At 37.4% G+C, this 18,968-nt stretch overlaps 1 protein-coding gene across 1 annotated transcript in view; it reads left to right on the top strand.

Annotated features, from left to right (window-relative positions):
* Positions 1–18,968, top strand: part of RAB38 (RAB38, member RAS oncogene family) — a 57,286-nt gene that overhangs the window by 19,262 nt on the left and 19,056 nt on the right. The window contains exon 2 of the mRNA XM_079105626.1: positions 3,052–3,332. Coding sequence (XP_078961752.1) covers positions 3,052–3,332 — 281 coding nt within the window. The remainder of the gene's footprint in view (positions 1–3,051; positions 3,333–18,968) is intronic.

The raw sequence follows: 18,968 nt of genomic DNA, 5'->3' as shown, positions 1-18,968 counted from the left end.
TGTAATCTGGTGTCCTCATTTTAAAGTAAGGAAACTGAGGCTTGTAATAGTGAAGTGACTAGTCTGGGAGGGTCAGAATGGTTAAAAAGGTATTCTCAGTTTTATAGAAAATTTGCTATGCTTCCTACCATTGGTTTTATGCCTGTCTAAAAGATTCGCTGCTTGGTTGTGTTTGCTGAGAGCATCTATAGAACCCTAATTATGAAGTGAAAGTGTCATTAAATACACATTTTGACTGTGATGTTTGTGTGAATTTTTAGCTGAGTCTTTGACACCAGATGGTCCATTTCAGTCTGTTAGAAGAGAACCAGGGTTTGATTTAATCTAAGGAGTGAAAACAGGAAGGGTTCTTAGAGATCAGTCACACCAACTTCATTTAACACATAAGAAAACTGAGATTCAGGGAGAGAACTACATTTGTTTAAGACTGCTTTGATTTGTTTAAGGCTGCCAGTGATTAAAATTAGGACCCATGTCTCCTGACTCTTCAAGTTAGTGAATTTTCCCATAAGGCTACTGGAACTATTAGTGCAGCCATTGTATTAATTTCTGTGATTTGGTTGATTGCTTGGTTGTTGAACACCTCTTGAAACTGGAAACTGAGTCATGAGGCACATCTGTAGCACTATGGAGTGTGTTTGAGGACTAAGAGAAGTGGTCCTTGCTTGGTGAATTGGATCATTTTCAGTGCAGATTCCCAGTATGTCTCCGTGTGGTATAGATGTTCCTCCTGGGCAAAAGACTGTATTAGCTGCACAAATCATGGAGCCTGGACTTCATCAGTCATTTGGTAAATGTATGTTATACAAGTGATCTAAAGCCAAAGGTAGTTTTTGAATCATAGTCATTTTTTAAGTAAATTTACTCAGGATAAATTCATCCCTCTCCACTCTGCTCTTAAGAAACCATTCACAAAGTCACATGTTTCTCACACTTTTATTAAGAAACAGCAGAGAGGGCCATCAGCTGATAAAGGAGGGATTAAATATGAATGCTAGAAATGCTCTGATCTGAATGTGACCCCTGACTGGAATGCCGAAAACACAAACTGTCTACATGGGCTGGCCCAGTGACCTCCATATACAACGGTCTTTTCTTTCTAGAAATGAACTAGCTTCTTGATTCTGAACTGACACACGAGTACAAGTGCACACATGCATGTGCACACACACTTCCCCCCCTTGTTTTAAACAATGCTGGGGATTGAACCCAGGGCCTTGCACTAGCTAGACCAACACTCTACTACAGAGCTACATCCCTAGCACTCCTTTTTAAATCTCCACGAAGGTGTAAAACTATCCCTTGCTTTTTGCACAGTCTTAAAATGACACTGTGCCATATATGGAAATGTAAAATTTCTATTCTTGAGAGCTTTCTACTCTGCTTTGAAAATCTCTGGACAAGTAGATTATTGAAGAACCCATGACTTTGCTCTTCATTTGATTAGATCTCTGAAAGAGATCATAAGACATCCTTTAAAAAGCCTAGAGGCCTTTGGAGTTCAGAGTGACCACAGAGGGCTTTTTTCCCACCAGTCTTCCTGATATGCAGTATCAAAGGAAATTGCTGTTTGCATCAGTCATTAACAAAAAAAAAGAGAAAAAAAAAAAAAAAGGAAAAATTCAAAACTCATTTGGAAAAAATGAAAGTTCATCTGTGGGTTGTATGTCATATGAAAAGTATTTTACCCCTTTCTTTCATTGACTAGATGACTATGGGAAATTTAAAAAATGTTTTTGTGGGACAAGCTAGGTAAGAAATGCTTTAGGAGTGTTATGTGCTGTCCTGAGAAAATGCTCTTCTTTCCAGAATATCCATTTGAGCATACAGGCACCTAGAACAGGACTGAAATTGTAGATTTTCATCAACTTTCACTAAGTTGCATAGGGATCCCTCACTTCCTCACAATGTATATGTGGACATAATGAACAAAAAAGCTTGTTAATTTACATTAAAGTTCACCTTGGTAGACTCTTGTGCTCAAAATTTGTGTATCCTTAGGGGGTATATTGACCTGTATTTTCTTGGATATACCTCAGTTTCAGCATTTTGTCCTTTCCAAAAAAATTTTTACTTTATATAATTTTATAAGACTCTTAACATAAATTTCCAAATCAAAAAGACTTTGGTTGTACATTTCTGGGGTTTTGTGTTCAGAAAATATAAACCCAGTTTCATTAGTTCCTGTCCTCATTTAACACTGGTAGGACAAAATGATATGATTTTGTTAACTTTTGTTGCTCAGTTGAAATACCTGCAGTTTTCTTTTTTGTCAAAATTTCTAACCTGGAATTCTGATTTGAACATCTGTATCATACTTTCTATCATATTTTTAACCTGCTGAAGAAATATTCATGTATCGATCAGTTCTAAGGGACTGAACTGAACTGGGTGCTTCATATCTATTAATTCATTCTATCCATTTAACAACCCTGTGGTACATATTCTTATACCCCTTTTGTAGATGAGGAGAGCTTTAATTGAAGTAGATTTCAGATGCCTTTTTAACATACTGCGTAATTCATTTATTTATTAATTTGCCTTCTCACTAAAATGTAAGCTTTATGACAGCAGGGATTTTCATGTTTTAGTCATTGTGTCCCAAATGTTCAGAATAATGTTACCCAATAGAACATCCTGTGTTGATGCAAATGTTCTCTATTGGCATCATCTAATGCCGTAGCCACCTAGCCACAACTTTTTTCAAACACTTGCAATGTAGCTATTCAGGGACTGAGAAACTGAATTTTAAGTTTTATTTAGTCTTAATTAGCCACACAGCTAGTGAGATACTATATTAACACAGTTCTAGAACATTACATGGTGTATAGTACTTTCTCAATTAATACTTGTTAAATGAACTAATTTCCTTCTTGTGCTGAAAAGGGTGAAAACAGAACTGCATGATTACATATTTAGCACACTCTTTTTAAAGACTATCAATAAGACTTTATTGAGTGACTTACTCTCCTTGGAGCCCTCATGAAGTTCTAATGTTTTATTCAGTTCCAACTGTAAAGAGTTTCTCAATTCTGTTTCTTCTTGGTACAGGTCAAGAGAGATTTGGAAACATGACAAGGGTCTACTATCGAGAAGCTATGGGTGCATTTATTGTCTTTGATGTCACCAGACCAGCCACATTTGAAGCAGTGACAAAGTGGAAAAATGATTTGGACTCAAAGCTAACTCTCCCTAATGGCAAACCGGTTTCTGTGGTTTTATTGGCCAATAAATGTGACCAGGGGAAGGATATGCTCATGAACAATGGCCTCAAGATGGACCAGTTCTGCAAGGAACATGGTTTCGTAGGATGGTTTGAAACATCAGCAAAGGTAAAGTGGCATTAGAGGATAAGAATATTATAGGCAAGATTCACAAAGAAAATGGCACATAATCATTATCATCATTATAATAATAATAATAATAATACATGTTTGGTGATAAAAGTTTCCCAAATTGCTTTATTAAACTCTTTCTTTTCTCAAGGCAGTGAATGGACAGGGTGGGAATTATTTTTCACATTTTAAGATGATGTGACTAAGGAACCAAAGCCATTTGCATATTTTCATATTGGTGATTGTTAGTAACTATTCAATTTTTGAGTACCTACTATGGGCCAGGCATGTTTTACATGCATTTTTGCATTTAGTCCTCAGAACAGATCTTAGGTAAGTATGATTTTGAAAGAAATTGGCCTTCCGTTCCGTGTCATTGCCTTATTCATAAATTTATACCATTAACATCTAATGTGTTCACCTGTATGTCAGGAATTATACCTTGCCCTAGAAATGAAAAGATGGCAATAATACAGAACTAACACACTGAGAGTCCTAGAGTAATGAAGGGACAGGGCAGTACAAATGTGGACAGCATCATGCAGCCTGGTATAGCTGACTCTCCTGGGAGGCAGAGAAAGCAGCAGGATGTGGGGACAAAGGAAGGGCTGGAAGATGCAGGATCTTATATGTACATGATGAGGGTAAATACTTCCTTTTGTGCCTCACAATGCTGCCTGATTCAGTATATGGATTTTGTTCTACTCCTTTTTGTTTTTGCTTATATTTTTTAAATTTTCAGTATCTGAAGAAGAAAAACTTTCATGGTAAATTTTTTAATTAATTTTATTTTTTGATTGACATGCATTGCTCATATTTATAAGGTACAATGTGATGCTTTGATTCTTATTGGATAATGAGCATTCTGATATTTTTATCATTATGATGATTGCAATCTATAGTTTCATAGATTTGTGGAACACAGTTATTTACATATTTGTAGAGCACAGGTGCTGTGCTACTTGTTTGGGATTCAGCTGTGAATAAGACACATATTGACTCTTCACTTATGGAACTCAAGGCCTTATTGTGCACAACATTGGAGAATGGTTTGAAAATATAATTCAAGGGCATCCTTCAAAATAGGCTGGGTGTTTTACTGCACACTAGAGTGTCTATAGATAATGATAACGTACTGTAGTCTTCAAAAAAGCCAGAAGAAAGGTTTTTGGAATGCTTTTATCACAAAGAAATGATAAATGTTTGAGGAAAGATACTTTATCCAGTTTTAAATGTTACATGTGCCCCTCTGGGAAAATGATGATAATACAAATTATAGGGAGTAGAGAGACAAACTTTGAGATTATCACTAAAGTGAGAAAAGCAGCAGAATAAAACAACTGCTTGGATTGGGAGATGATAGAGAGAAGGTGATGATATTGCCACTTTTCAATAACAATGGGCACAGTCTATTGTTTGAAGCATTTCTTGGAGAATCTCAATACCTGTTATCTCTCTGCAATCACTAGGCTGCTCTTAAGTTTAGAAAGTCATTTTCCTCAGTTTCTAGTATTCTTTTCTTCTTTCCAAGGTTCCAATGATCAAGTACACTTTTCCCACTCTTTCCTTTTGAAGTCCCTTATTTCCCCTATTTCTTAGGATTCTTCCATTGGTTTAGGACATAGTACCTGCCATTTTCTATTTCTTGGCCATCATTCAGATTTTTATTATTATTTTTTAAATTTTTACAAACTGCATTTTGATTCATTGTACACAAATGGATTTTGATTCATGTGTTTGAAGGATTTATTACTGTAAAGACAGGTAGAAAACAACTCAGATATTAAGTGGCATAAATGTCATAAATATGACATTTGATAGCTTGATTCTTTTCCCTGAATGTTAGCCTGGATTTTCCTTTTTAATTCCAAAATGTTGATGAATTCACCTATTTTCCTTTTCCCTTAACTATATAGTTAACTTCACAACTTCTGCATATTCTCCGAGTTCCTTTGTTTCAAAAAAGAGTCACTTTCCATTCAAAAGCCTGCCAGCCTAGGGGAGAAAAGAAGATTTTAGAGAACTGCTTTTCTCAGTTGATTACTTTAAATTTTAAGGGAAAGCTAGAATGAATGATATTTATGGGGAAGAAAGACAGTATTCCTTTATTATTCACTCAATAAATGTCATTGAGTATCTGTTATGTACTAGCCACTAAGAATACAGAAACTTACAAAACAGAATCTTTCCTTCATGGATAAGAGTAAGTAAAACTTATAGTGTGTTGGATGGTGATTAAATGCTAGTAGGAATGAAGAGAAAGCCTGAGGCCTGTGAATGAATGAATGGGAAGGTTGACATTGCTTTGGGGTCAAAGAACTTCTCAAATTTTTCTTTTTACTTCACCTGACATTCTTTTTTCAGCCACTACAGTGTCAAACCCTGTATGCTTAAGGACACGATGTTCATTAACTTGAAGTCTGGCTAACTGTCATAGTTGGATACTGCATTTCTAATCCTCCAAATCCCCACTAGTGTGAACTTTGAAGAGAAGCTTTGTACAGTGTGGGAGAAGTGGCATGGAATTTCACAAGCTAAGAGAGTACAAGACCTCATTGTAAAAGATAGAACTCACATTCAACATGTCTTCTCCTTCCAAATAACTGCTATTGAGGTTGTCCTTCTGAATAACTTAATGAAGATATTTAGCCAGTGCCAGGTTATTATTCAGACTCCACACCTGGAAGCCCAGAGTAACACTACAACAATGACAAAGTGGATCACTGAGCTGTTCAAAAAGTCTTTTCCAAAGTTCTATGGTAAAGTTTTAACTTTATGAGTATAGCATCACAACATTTACAAAATTGAAGCCCAGATAAAACAATCTACCTGAAGCTAAAATAGCAGCATTTGGGAACAGCTACCAATTCCTTCTTTGGTTACATTTGGGATGAGGGAATATCTCCCATAGAGAGCTTTCTGTTAGAAAGTGAATCTGTTAATTAGAGAACTCTTGAGTGATATCAGAATCATGCTGGTGACTAATACATGATTTTCCTTTTTCATATCTCTGAACTTCTAATGAGCCAAAGGTCATGGCCTCTGGCTTTGTCCCCATGGGCACACCCTGAGTAAATCCTTTGGGTGTTATCAACAGCATGACCCTCTCTGAAACTGAAGCTCGTGAAGCATTAGAGGAGTTTGTTGTGGAAACTACCCTTCTGTGGACCCCAGTGCTGAGGAACATTTACCCTTGTTCTTCTATCTTCTGGAGTAACTTCCCATGAGAGTTTTCATGCCTATTACTCTTGCTGGAACAATAATATAGCCCCTGGCTGGCTAGTGAATTGAGAGAAAAAAAAAAATAGATGTCTTCTGGTGCATCTGATTTTTCACTTTATCACTTCCAATATTAAAACTAAGGAAAAGAAAATAAAAATAGTATTTTCTAAGTCAGGTTTTCAACTTTTGCATTTTTTCCCTTTCTCAGCTATGTTTCTTCCTGTCATTTTATGGACAGTATTTCACTGGAGTCCTCATTTGTCTCAATTTGCCCAAATTGCTTTTGGGTCAACGAGCCTTTTCAATGTTTTCTTTTCACTTTACTCTGACATTCCTGGTTTATGCCTACTTTCCTAGTGGAATTATTGATAACACTCAAAACATTCCTGGTTTGTAATTCACATTTTTATGGTTGTCCTATAGATCAGGAACTTGATTCATTTTACTTTCTTTATCATAGCTTTACTCTAAAAATGAATATTTTGTGTATTCCTGTGCCCATGTCTAGACTTCATAACAGCTTTAGTACATTTGTCTCTCAGAGTTAGGTTCCTACCCTGTGCTTGTTAATGAATCCTTGAAGTTTGGAGTCTTATCATCTGGGTCCATCTCAGTGGATGACTAGACCCTGATATCTGCCAACCAGTTTACTTGATTCATTCTTGGTGTCCCCTTGTCTGAACCTCCACCAGGTACTGCTTTTGTATTTGCTGTCTTGATATGCTTACCCGCCTTCTAGAGTTGTAATCGTTGAGAGAATGTATGTCGAGTCCCCAGATATATTATGTCTGATCCCACAAAATACACACATAGACACACACAATATCTACTGTACCCACCTATCTGCTGACCTGGGTGTTCTCTTCTGCAGTGGGCTCTGATGCACACAACAAACACACTCCAGTGGAAAGTCTGTTTCTATATTTTAGCCTTTTCCAGTTCACTCCATCCTGCTCTTAAGGTTCAGTGCTTCAGGTGTGGTAGTGCTCAGAAATAGGACACCAGGGAAATACCAGTGTTGCTGGGAAATAATGGAACAAGATGTATCTAGATAATAGTGAGGACAAGAATCAAACTCACAGAAAGAATCTGCCCTGCTTTTGCTTCCCTCGACCTCAATCCCTACTCCTGAAAGATGCCCTTGATTATTTCTAACCTGCTTAAACTGACTTTGTAGATCCACCTTCTCTCCCAGAATGTTCTGAGAGCTGTGGGTGCTCTGGGAAGAAACCATCTTACATTAAATTCTACTCTATTTTGGTCTCTCCCCTGAAGCTAAAAGAAAAAAATATTGATGTGTGTTGTTCTGCTGAGAATAATGAATATGCCCAATTGTGTTCTTGCTGAGATGGCATTAGTTGTTTTAAGGGCAGAGTGAACATTTTGGACTACAGTTTTTTGACTTTCTAGCAAATTTTAAACACATTTATTGTATTTGGGGAATTTTTAACTTACCTGCACAGGAAGAACCCATAAAACTCTCTTCTTTTGCTTCCTGTGCTGCTTTGGCACAGGCATATAATCTAGATTCCACCAATAACATGGATTTGGAAGTAAGTGACTAGATGAAAAAGGAAAATTCTGAATCCCTTTTCTTAGGGAAAGGGTGTCAGAAAAGACCTACAGTTTTAAGAGACAGCAGGGTTTATAAGGTCCTATGCTAGACACAGAAACATAATCATGGCTGGACTCAGGAACAGTTGTACTCAAGTTGAGTTCCTTGGAGCTTCACAGGTAACAGAACCTAGTGTTCCATGGTAGCTGGGAGCAATTTTCTTCCTTCTTAAGACTCTTTCCTGTGGATTTGAGTTTCTTTCTCCAAAATTACACTGAAGCTATTTCTCTGGATGACTGAATCATTGTACAAACTACTCAATATAATTTGAATAAACTGTCATATTTAACCAGAAGCATTAGCTTTTTACTTCACAAATTAGAATCTGGATTACTATACATGGTACAATCCATTTGAGAAAACTAATTTAAACCACCACTGTCCTTTCTGCAGGGCTTCCTAGGACTTAAATATACCAATGTGCATTTTCAATCCACAGTAATAATATGATTGTGTTTCTTGAGGTTTGCTATATGTTAGCTTTGTGCAAAAATTTGTATGTACAAGAACGTTTTCAATCATTATCATGACCTTATACAGTAGGTATTATTATTGTTTTAAAGAAAAAAAGAAAGAATTTAAGTTCAGGAGACTTCCCTAAAGATATATAGTAGATACCTTATTACTTTGATTCTAACATACACTTTTTAAAATTCCTTTCTATGTTCATCTTTCAAAATCAAGATGTACTCTATAGTCACTATGGATTTCTAAAGTGATGGTGTGTCTTTCAAATGATGTCTTGATTTTGTTCTTTTTGTTTTCCTCCACGAGGAGACTATACCATAGAGCAGTTCCTAAATGTTTGGGCCATGTTGAATGCTTGACAGAATAATGGGAATTCTGGCCTAGAATTCTTTTGTAAAAGAAAAGTTTTCTGTGTTTCATTAAGCTTAGTGAGCTGTTTTATTACTATTTTTTAAATTGCTCTGCAAGCTAAAACACACAGCAGTTAAAATTGGCTAGTTTTCTAGAAGCTACTTGAAGGGCAGTATCACACATCATTTATTTTATAGGCTTCTAGAAAATATACAGTTTTAAAATAATGTATTTATACAAACTGGAATTGCATAGATAATTGTGCTCGGGTATGGGTAGTTACTCTAATTCATTTTTTAATGGATTGCGTATGGCGCATTATTTTAAAAATCATATTATGTTTAAATTGAGTAGTGGTCCATCTCCGATTATTTCTGTTTTCTAAATGTCAAAATATGAAAACTTCTTGATAGTTACTTGTGCATTCATTGATTAACATGATTTGCATCAAGTGACTTTTGTTTCTGAATCTGTGCTGTGAATGTTGTGTATCGCCTACAGTGTATTCAAAGAAAGGTGCTTACTTTACTTTTTAGCATGTCACTGTGTAAAACAGATATTCCAGGTTTTAGGTATGTGTCTTCAAAGAATTTATATGGGGTTGTAGGACGTGGCTTTTCTAATATACTTGACTACAGCACATTTAACCTTATAATTTTAGCTTATCTGGTTGGAACTGGTGGTATTTAGGGACATAAAAAGGAGAGGCCAATCTGAAATCTAAAATGAAAGCAAAGTTAAAAGGCATAATTTAAAGGAAATTATGGCTGTGTTTAATAGTCATGATCAGTTCATATAACCATCAGTCTGTAATACAACTATTTGAATCATTGCTTATGACATATTCTTAATGCCCTACAAGAAAAATGGAAATGATTTCCTAAAGTCGGGAATAGCTCAAGCATAAGAGTCTCAAACTCAAGCCACTCATCCGCTTAAGAATCAGTGTAAATTAATAATAACATTTTTATTTATATCTTTAGCTAATTGGTTCTCTGGAGATGATCTAGGTCTATGCTTATAATTTTCTAGGTAATCTGAGATCCAACTATGAATAAGACATTGAAGGAGAATATACATATACCATCAGAGTCTATAAACAAATTTGTTGTACAGAAGATGGTGTTATATACGTTACTTTGTCCTGTGTGCTTCACATTTTCATAACCTTGAGCTCATATCTTCTATCTCATGCCTAGACAATTATAGTAATGCATCATCAGACTTCACCAAGACTACACAATTCTGTAGTACATGTTGCTAAAAACTCAACATGCCAAGGGATCATTTTGATTTTGTTACTCTCTAGTTCAAAAATCTTCCATGGGCTCCACTTATTAATTATTAAAATTTTAGACAATTTAGGACATGTATCAAGCAATTTTGACCTGTAGGCCAAAGATGGCCTGCCCTATTATAAATAAAATTTTACTGGATCCCCTCTATGCTCATTGGTATACTGCAGGAAGCCATCCATGATGACTCCTATGAGAACCAAAAGTAGTTCAATAGCTGACCTCAGGAACTCACAGTGGATATTGACTGTTTGAGAACGCCTGAGTTATCCTGCCTTAGCTCACCACTCAAGTTCAAATATAAGCATTGGATGTGGGAGTGACCCACTAGAGCCAAATGGCTTGCTTTCTTCCCTGCCCCTATGTTGGGGGCTGTGCCATGTTGGCGGCGCCAGGGCGGCGCCTGATCACACCGGCAGCGAGGAGGTTAGTTGACATAAGCACACTCAGGTGATTTTCTCGTTCACGCACACAATGTATGCGCATGTGTTCTCAAGCACTAATTGCCTGCTCGGGCATCTCGCCTAATCTTTGCGTAAGAGGCGTGGCCCTGCTCTCTGCTTCCTGGAGGTGATATAAGCATAGGCAGCGCGAGACAGAGCCAGCAGCAGCCATTACCAGAAAAGCTAGTAGAAAAAGATACACGCGGGGCAGCAGCCAGAGGGGAAAAACACGGATAGCAGCCATTAGAAGCAACCAGAGGGAAAGGCACGCGGCGCAGCAGTAGCCAGAGAAGAAGACACGCCACAGCAGCCATTAGAAGCAGCCAGAGGGAAAAACACAGCAGTGAGTAGGGGCAGCTGCGGAAGGCAGATTGCGGAACGGAGAACTGAGACGCATCACTAGGGGACCTTAGGTAGACACACCCTTAGTTCACAGGATGCAGGACTTTAAGGCGTGGCAGGCCTCTCTCCTTCTAAGCTCTAAGAAAAGCCTGTCTTTCTTTCAAAGTTTCTCTCTTAAGCAAAGTTTCTTTCTCTCTGATAAGCGGGGTCTCCTCTCAAAGCAAGTAACAAGCAAGAAACAAAGTCTCTCTCTCTCTCCTCTCAAAGCAAGTAAACCTCATTTCCTCTATCCTCTATAAATGAACAAGCAAGAAAGCAGTGCACTAAATAGAAAGATAGAAGTGCCTCAGTTTCCACCCACCACCCATAAGACCCGTGCAAGTTGTTGCTGCAGGCGGTGACAAATATCCATGGATTTTGGAACCGCAAAGAGCCAGCGACACCCCTATCCTGTTTTCTGGGGAAGAAGCTCCTACCAGTCCCTTTTGATATGTAGTGGTATAAATAAAGTAAGCTTGGGCTCCTTCCTTTATTGGAGCCAGACCCTTCTGGACAGCTCAATTGGTCATGCCCCAACTTTTAAGATAATTTTGTCTTCTGTCTTTTTTTCTGATAAATAGATTTCATAGCTTTTATTTCACAGCCAGCCCATCCCTCTGACAGGAACCCTTTCCCTTGCCCACACAAGACATGGGGTAAGAGTATACATATTATTAATGACTGCTTTTCTGCTACAAAAAAAAAAAAAAAAAAAAAAAGAAAAACAACCAACTATGGAGCTGAGTAGTTTCAAGAGTTTGTGGCCTGCAAAGCCTGAATTATTTACCATCTGATCTTTCACTCTGAAGTTTTCCACTGATGCCTTAGAATAAGAATAGCTTCTCTTTAGCCAGGCACTGTTCTATGACTCTATATGCTTTAGCTCATCTCTTAAATAAACTTCCATTAATTTTCCTCTTTACAGATGAATAGACTAAAGTTTAAATGAGAAAGCCATTTGACTCTAGTATAGCTGGTATGCAGTAACTTGAGATTTCAAGACCAATGTGCTAGAAGTACTCCCCCACCACCCAGTCACCACAGTTACTACCATGTAGCTTTTCCCTGTCTGACATTATACAGTAACTATGTATTGAGCACCTTGCATAATAGACCAGGGACTGGGATGGGTAGGTGAGAAAAATGTGGAAGCTTAAAGTCTAATGAAAAAGACAGAGAGGTGTAAATAGGTCTTCCAGGACATGTGACAAAAGAGAGCAATTCACCTGGAATTGTTAAAGGGGCAGAACAAGGAGGGGCTTTTGCCCACATGTGCTTTATTCCCAGCTATTGGCAGACACCAGTCTTTTCCTTATCTCTACACTTGTGTCCATGGTACTTTTCCAATATGGAATGTATAAGGCAGTTGATGTTTGTTCTACATTCAGCTTTGCCTAGTGAAGTCCAGTTTGGGTATGAAAGAAGAAAGATTGGAATCCCCACTGACTTTAGACGTAAGGAGTGTTCAGAAGTTAAACCTCAGTGCACTTGGAGACAAGCCAGCTCACTTTCCAGATGTCTCCTTCCTCCCAGAGACATTTGAGAACAGCTCTATGAGGATTCTTTGTTCTCAGAGAGAATCAAGATGGGTTTTTCACTGATCCCGCAGTTCCCAACAAGAAGGAAGCAGATCCAATGGGGCACAAAACTTCTTTCGATGATTGTTTTCTATTATTTAATTTTGGTCCAGTGGTGGGTAATTTTATTTATCCCATCAGGGGACATTTTCAATGTCTAGGAATATATTTGCTCATTACAACTGATTAGGGTTTGGGGTCTTACTGACATCAAGTGGTAGAGGACAGGGATTCTACATTTACATCCTGTTAAACATCCTTCTTTGCATGGCATATACCCACACTGTTCCCACTCTCGGCAAAGAACTATCTGACCTAAAGGGCAGTTGAGTTTAGTTTGGAAAACCCCAGATACTATGCTTTATATGAGCACTTTGCAAACTCTGGAAATACTATTTTATAATAATTTTTTGTTTCTTAGCATTTTTGTTTTAAGAGAAATCAAGTAGGGCCAACCTTTGATTTTTGTATCATTCTAAAAAGCAGTTGAATCTTGGTCTTAGACTTTCTATTGTCTATCAGGGATTCTCAGTCAGAGGGGTTCATGCTAAGGGACATGGTTTGACGCACAGCAGAGCCTTGCCTTCTCTGTTCCCCACCCACCTTATCCATCATCCTCATTGAACTTTCACATTTTTAGCACTGTTATTTATCACCTCCATGCCTTTTTATATGGTGTCCCTTCTGCTTAGAATACCCTTCCCCTTCCCTCTCTGCCCTTGGGAATTCTACAGACTTTTTTAAGTCTGTGTTTTCCTCCCACCCATATCATATGGCCTCTACAGATTTCCTTAAGGAGTTTCATCTCTCCCATCCATGTGCCTGGGATCAGCAAGGAAATGTGTATTTCAAGCCATCCAGATGGTATAGCTCAGCCTTCTCGTCTGACAGGTCCTTGCCTAGAGATGCAACTGCTGCAGTGTGGATACCTCTAAGTGACTACATCCTTCTGCCCTCAGGAAAACGAGCTTTTCCTCATCTGGACTCGGGTTTTAGGATCACCATGGAATTCAGAACCTGACAAATAGCACTGCGAAACATGAGAGGTACTTTGTCAGAGGGTGAAAGTGTGGACTTTGACCAAGCAGATATGTGCCAGCCTCTGACACAAGTCAGTGTGGCTTTGGGCATGAACCTTAATCAGGCTATACCTAGTTGTCTCCATGAAAAATGGGAACAATGCTTCATAGTGGTGTTGTTAAATATAGGTAATTAGTATGCAATAAATTCCTGGTCTCTAAGAAATACACATACATGCAGTAATTGCACACAGATTTCAAGAGCTCCATTACAAGTTTTGCATGAAGTCTCCTGTTCACCTTGGCATTCCCATGCCTGGGAATAATCTTTCCTACTTTTATGCACCTGCCTCTCACTCTTCCTCAAGGTCTCAACTTGAGCATACTGTTACTGACTCTTAAGTGGTCTCCCCTCCCCATTTCACACCATGTCAAGATTATTTCTTTAAGGGCCTGGTCCCTGAACTACACTGAGTGCTTCTGGTCATCACCCAGCACAATGGCTTGCACACCAAGGTCAGTCTTTACTGAATGGAACAGGATTGTTTGCTGCACTGCCTTTTAAGGACTCTTTCAAAAGATTCTTTTACTCTGTTATTCTTTCTCCTGCCCTTTGTGGGGTATTTCTGTCCTTAGAGAACCCTGAAGAAACAGAAAAATTAAATTACTGCTATATTTCCCAGAAGGACTCCAACATTATGTAACTCCTTTCATCCAGAAATCTCTGTAGACACATTGTACAGCAAAGAGATTATAGTGCCCTGCTGTGTCGATGGGGAAATAGAGAAGAAAAATGAATGTGCAGTAAGCAGCCATCCTCTTAATGCCCTCAGTCCTTGATGGGGAACTTCAAATTCTTTGCGTGGTAATGCCACATAGCACCCCATAAGAATCTAACATTAGCCTGTGGATCTGATTACCCAACTTAGTTCACCTTCACTTTTCAGGACTAGAATATTGCAGTTTTACCTTACTGAAATTCTCATAGTTTTATTTTACATGCATCTCTCATTTGTTTTCAGCTACTATCATTTGAGCCACATACAATGGCTATCATGTTTGCCTTTTTACTAATAAATTAAGTTTTCCAGGGAATCTTTTTGATGTTTTGCATTGAAGAAATCAGGCCTAAAGTTCAGATATAATGGAATATTCTATCAAATGACAGTAGTCTTGCACAGGCTTGTGCATCAGGTTCACCTGAGGTGCTTTTTTTAAAATTGCAATGCCTTGGTCCAACTCAGATATTTTCAGAGGGGATTAGAAGGTATGTTTTTGCAAATACTTTTTTGGAGATTTGGAGTGATATATTGGTTAAAATGCGTTGTGTTGAATTTTATTGATTGATTCATTCAAGCATGCATTCATTCCCAAAGCATTCCTTGAATATCTTCTATGAACTCACGTAGGCACCTTACTAAGTACTGGGACACTGATAATAAAGGGCACAGTTTCTTTTTTTCTTTTCATTAAAAAGTTTCCAATCTTCTGAAGAAAACCCATTAACAAATAGCCACTGTGATATTCCATAAAACTTGGTGACTTCCATAAGAGCTGTGAGAGCACTTGAAGGAACAGCTGAAACCTCCACCTGAGAGTGAAGCTGTTTCCTTGATGTTCCACCAGGGTCCCTAAGGATAAGAGACGTTATAAGGAAAGACTCAAGAGCTGCTGAGAAGAACACTTCTTTAATGGATATTGTGCAATGAGACATTAGGAATCATCTTTAGGAACCCCTGGGTTTTTTAAAAAAGCAGATAGCAAACTTTTCATCTTTATTCTAAGATATCTTAGCAAGAACATGTTGCTGTTGAAATTAACTAGCTTTATGAGTCATCAGAAAATTGTCAGTCCAAGGCCATTGTAATCAATAGTAGTTAAAAATTGCATTTATCAAATGCATGCTTATTTTTAACTAGACCTGGTCCCAGGGTTTTCTTTCTTTCTTTCACTTAGTTCTCACAAACCCTTATTAAGTAGATTTTGTTATTATATCCATTTTACATATTCAGAAACTGAGGCTTAGTGAAGATAAATGGTTCAACTGAGATTATATGGTCAGCAAGTTAGAATTAGAACCCAGCTGTCTGTATTTGAATCCCATCTTCTCTGATTTTCTTATTTCTATGTGTCTAAATAGTACATGTATATTATTTTTTTCCTGATTTTCTAGATTTAGACATATATTGATAACCTGATAGTCCTCTGATTTGGTATAACATCCTAAACTAAGTCTATGAACCTACTTTTTTCCCCTCACATTTTCAACACTTTGTAAATTTTGTTTTATTCTGTATATTTATTTGACTTGTTTTCCCACTATTTAATGGAATGTTAATTTTAGCTTCATAATTTTAACTTTGAGAAGCTCCTTTCTATTCTTTAACTGTCCTTTTTCATGGCATCCTGTTCTTAGTTAAGAATGTAAGAGTCTTTGTGAGGATACTAATTCATTTTTTTCTGAAGTTTCTTTTATAATCTATTTAATGAGTTATTTTTCATTCCATTTTTGTTCTTCTTTGTTATTTTGATAGTCTCTTTAAATCATTTGATGATCCTTGACAGAACATTCATAGGTAGGAATAAGACCATCAAAAATAGTGGATTGTGGTTGTGTTGATTTTTGCTAAGTGAGTTTTACATTAGGGTAGTAGTCATTGGGGACTTCCAAATGTCAGTTGGAAGTCTTTTCTCTAGAGAAGAACACTTCTTTCCTGCTAGATGTAAATATGCCAGAGTTCTGGGAGTGGAGAGTGTGGTCCAGCTGCCATATTGAAAGACTTCTGTTGACTTTTCTTAACCTTACATTGTCTACATAGAACAGTAATTGATATCTCCTGAGTCTGATGTCTCTTTAGTTTATTCAGAGGATGAAGGACTATTCCATTTGGGGTATAGATAATCTAGTTGCTGGTAGTCTATATGGAAAATGAAGTAATAATGGGGTTGATAACCCTATTATGACTTTCAACAAGACCCTCTAATTTCCACTGTTCTTAATATGTTAACCTTGGGGCTCTTGGGTTCTGTCAGTGTGAATTAACTCTCTTATTGTTCACATCTCCCTGTTATATTTTTTGTCCATGTGTCTACTACACACTAGTAAACTCATTACTACTTTTCCATTACTTCCATGTTTCTAAAAGAGTGTTAAAAGACTTGAATACTATGTTTATTTTCTCGTTCTCTTAATCCTTGATATTTTATTTAAAATATTTCTTTCTTTTATTTATTTATTGATTCTGGAACTTGAAACCATGGGCACTTAATGACTAAGTCACATCCAAAGCCCTTTCAAAACAGTTTTTGCTGTTACTTAGGGCCTTGCAAATTTGCTGAGGCTGGCCTTGAACTTGTGATCCTTCTTTCTCAGCCATCCAAGTTGCTGGGATTATAGGTGTACACCACCATGCCTGGCTGAAATAATTTTTGAGTTTTGGTAAAGAAAAAGATGAATACATTTTCTTGTTCTGTTCTCTTTAACTGGAAAGTGACCATGTTCTTTGAACCTTTATTGATTGTGCACCTTACTTCTGACCCAGTCCTAGTCAATATATAATTGAATTTATTATATTTTATTTTTTTAATTAATGTTTTTTTATCCTCACTTTATAATGTAGGAACTAAAGTATTTTAATATCTTACCCACCGTATTCCTGCTAGAGAGTGAAATTTACTTTATATTTCATTCCTCCTTACATGAATGAATTAAGAAAACGTGGTATGTATACACCATGGAATTTTACTCAGCCAAAAAGAAAAATGAAATTACAGAATTTGCCAGTAAATGAATGAAAATGGAGAACACCATGTTAAGTGAAATAAGTCAGACTCAGAAAATCAAGCCTTGACTCTTTTATCCCCAGTCCTTTTTATTATTATTATTATTATTATTATTTTGAGACAGGGTCTCACTAAATTGCTGAAGGTCTCACAAAGTTGCTGAGGCTGGTATTGAATTTCTGATGCCCCTGACTAGCCTCCCCAGTCACTGAGATTATATGTATGTATTACCACATCCAGCAGGACAGCTTAGTGTTTTCTATTCTAACTTTCTACTTAAAAAGAAAAAAATAAAATAAAAGGGAAAAGACCCTAGCTTCTCTCTCCTGTGTTGAAATTGATGTCCATTTTCCTTCTTTTCAACCCAGAGAGGGTCACCTTCTTGTTTCTAGAGGGGTCTTGTTACCAAGATGGGTTTACCTTCTCCCTTCTTCTGTTACTTCATTGCTTTTTGTATTGATTTTGCTTGTCCTCTGTTTTGTGCTGCTTGGACTTCCTTGAGTGTGTCTTCTTTCCCATCTTTGAAGCATCCCTTAGACTTGTGGGAGACAGCACTACCATCTCAAGGCCTTCCATTTCATTTCCATCTGCTTCATTTCTATTGGGTTCTTGGGAGAGCCTGTCGGGATTGGGGGGAATCAATATCCCATTAGAATAAGTGAGGAGCAGCAGCATCTCCTCAGCTGCTTGTCCACTTACCTGATATGCTGGGGCAGTGCTCAAAGACCAGGTGCTGCGCCCAGAGAGAGCTGAAAAGGATTAGATCATCCTAGGGATAATGTAGAAAAGCCAATGACAGGACAATCAGGAGTTGTGAATCCATTTCTTTGAACTAAATGATGTGGAGTCATTTTGTGAAAATAATTTTGCCTGTTAAAGATTGCTTTAGAAGAAGGTAATTTTCTCTTGAAACTTTTATAATTCTTTGTCATTTTGAATTTTCTAGTACAGGCAACATCACTGGTCATAAGTCTAGACTGCAGGTATATGTTTGGGTGTTGTGAACATATATATGGTATTTAAGACTCCATTGAGATTACGTTAGGAGTGAGCATCAGAGTAAAGGAAAAAGGACCCAAGATTTGTCCCTTGGCACTTTCACATTTAGATGGGAAAATGAGGCTACAGTAGAGGGAAGCACAGAAGTAGAAGTAGCATAGTTTTGCAAAAGGGCTAAGATTGGAACTCAGTGGATCCTTCTCATGCTGCAACTCTTAATAAGATCACCATTGAGTTACCTGAGTTTTCACTTTTTGGTGCTGTTCCCCTGAGGAGTAAACTGGGAAGATGCTAGAAAAATGCCAGATTATGCAGCATTGACTCTCTGTCTAAATCATTTGTTTGCTGTGTTTTTGACAATTAGTGGGTCTAACAATCAAAATAGGAAAATAAGGGATTTAAATGTTTGTATCCTTCTATGCTATCAATAGTACACCTTCTTTTAAATTATTAATCATTCTAACATAGACCAGATGTGTG

This window comes from Sciurus vulgaris (genome assembly GCF_902686455.1).
Source record: "Sciurus vulgaris genome assembly, chromosome: 11".
Classification (NCBI taxonomy): Eukaryota; Metazoa; Chordata; class Mammalia; order Rodentia; family Sciuridae; genus Sciurus; species Sciurus vulgaris.
This window is presented reverse-complemented; position numbering and strand designations above follow the sequence as displayed.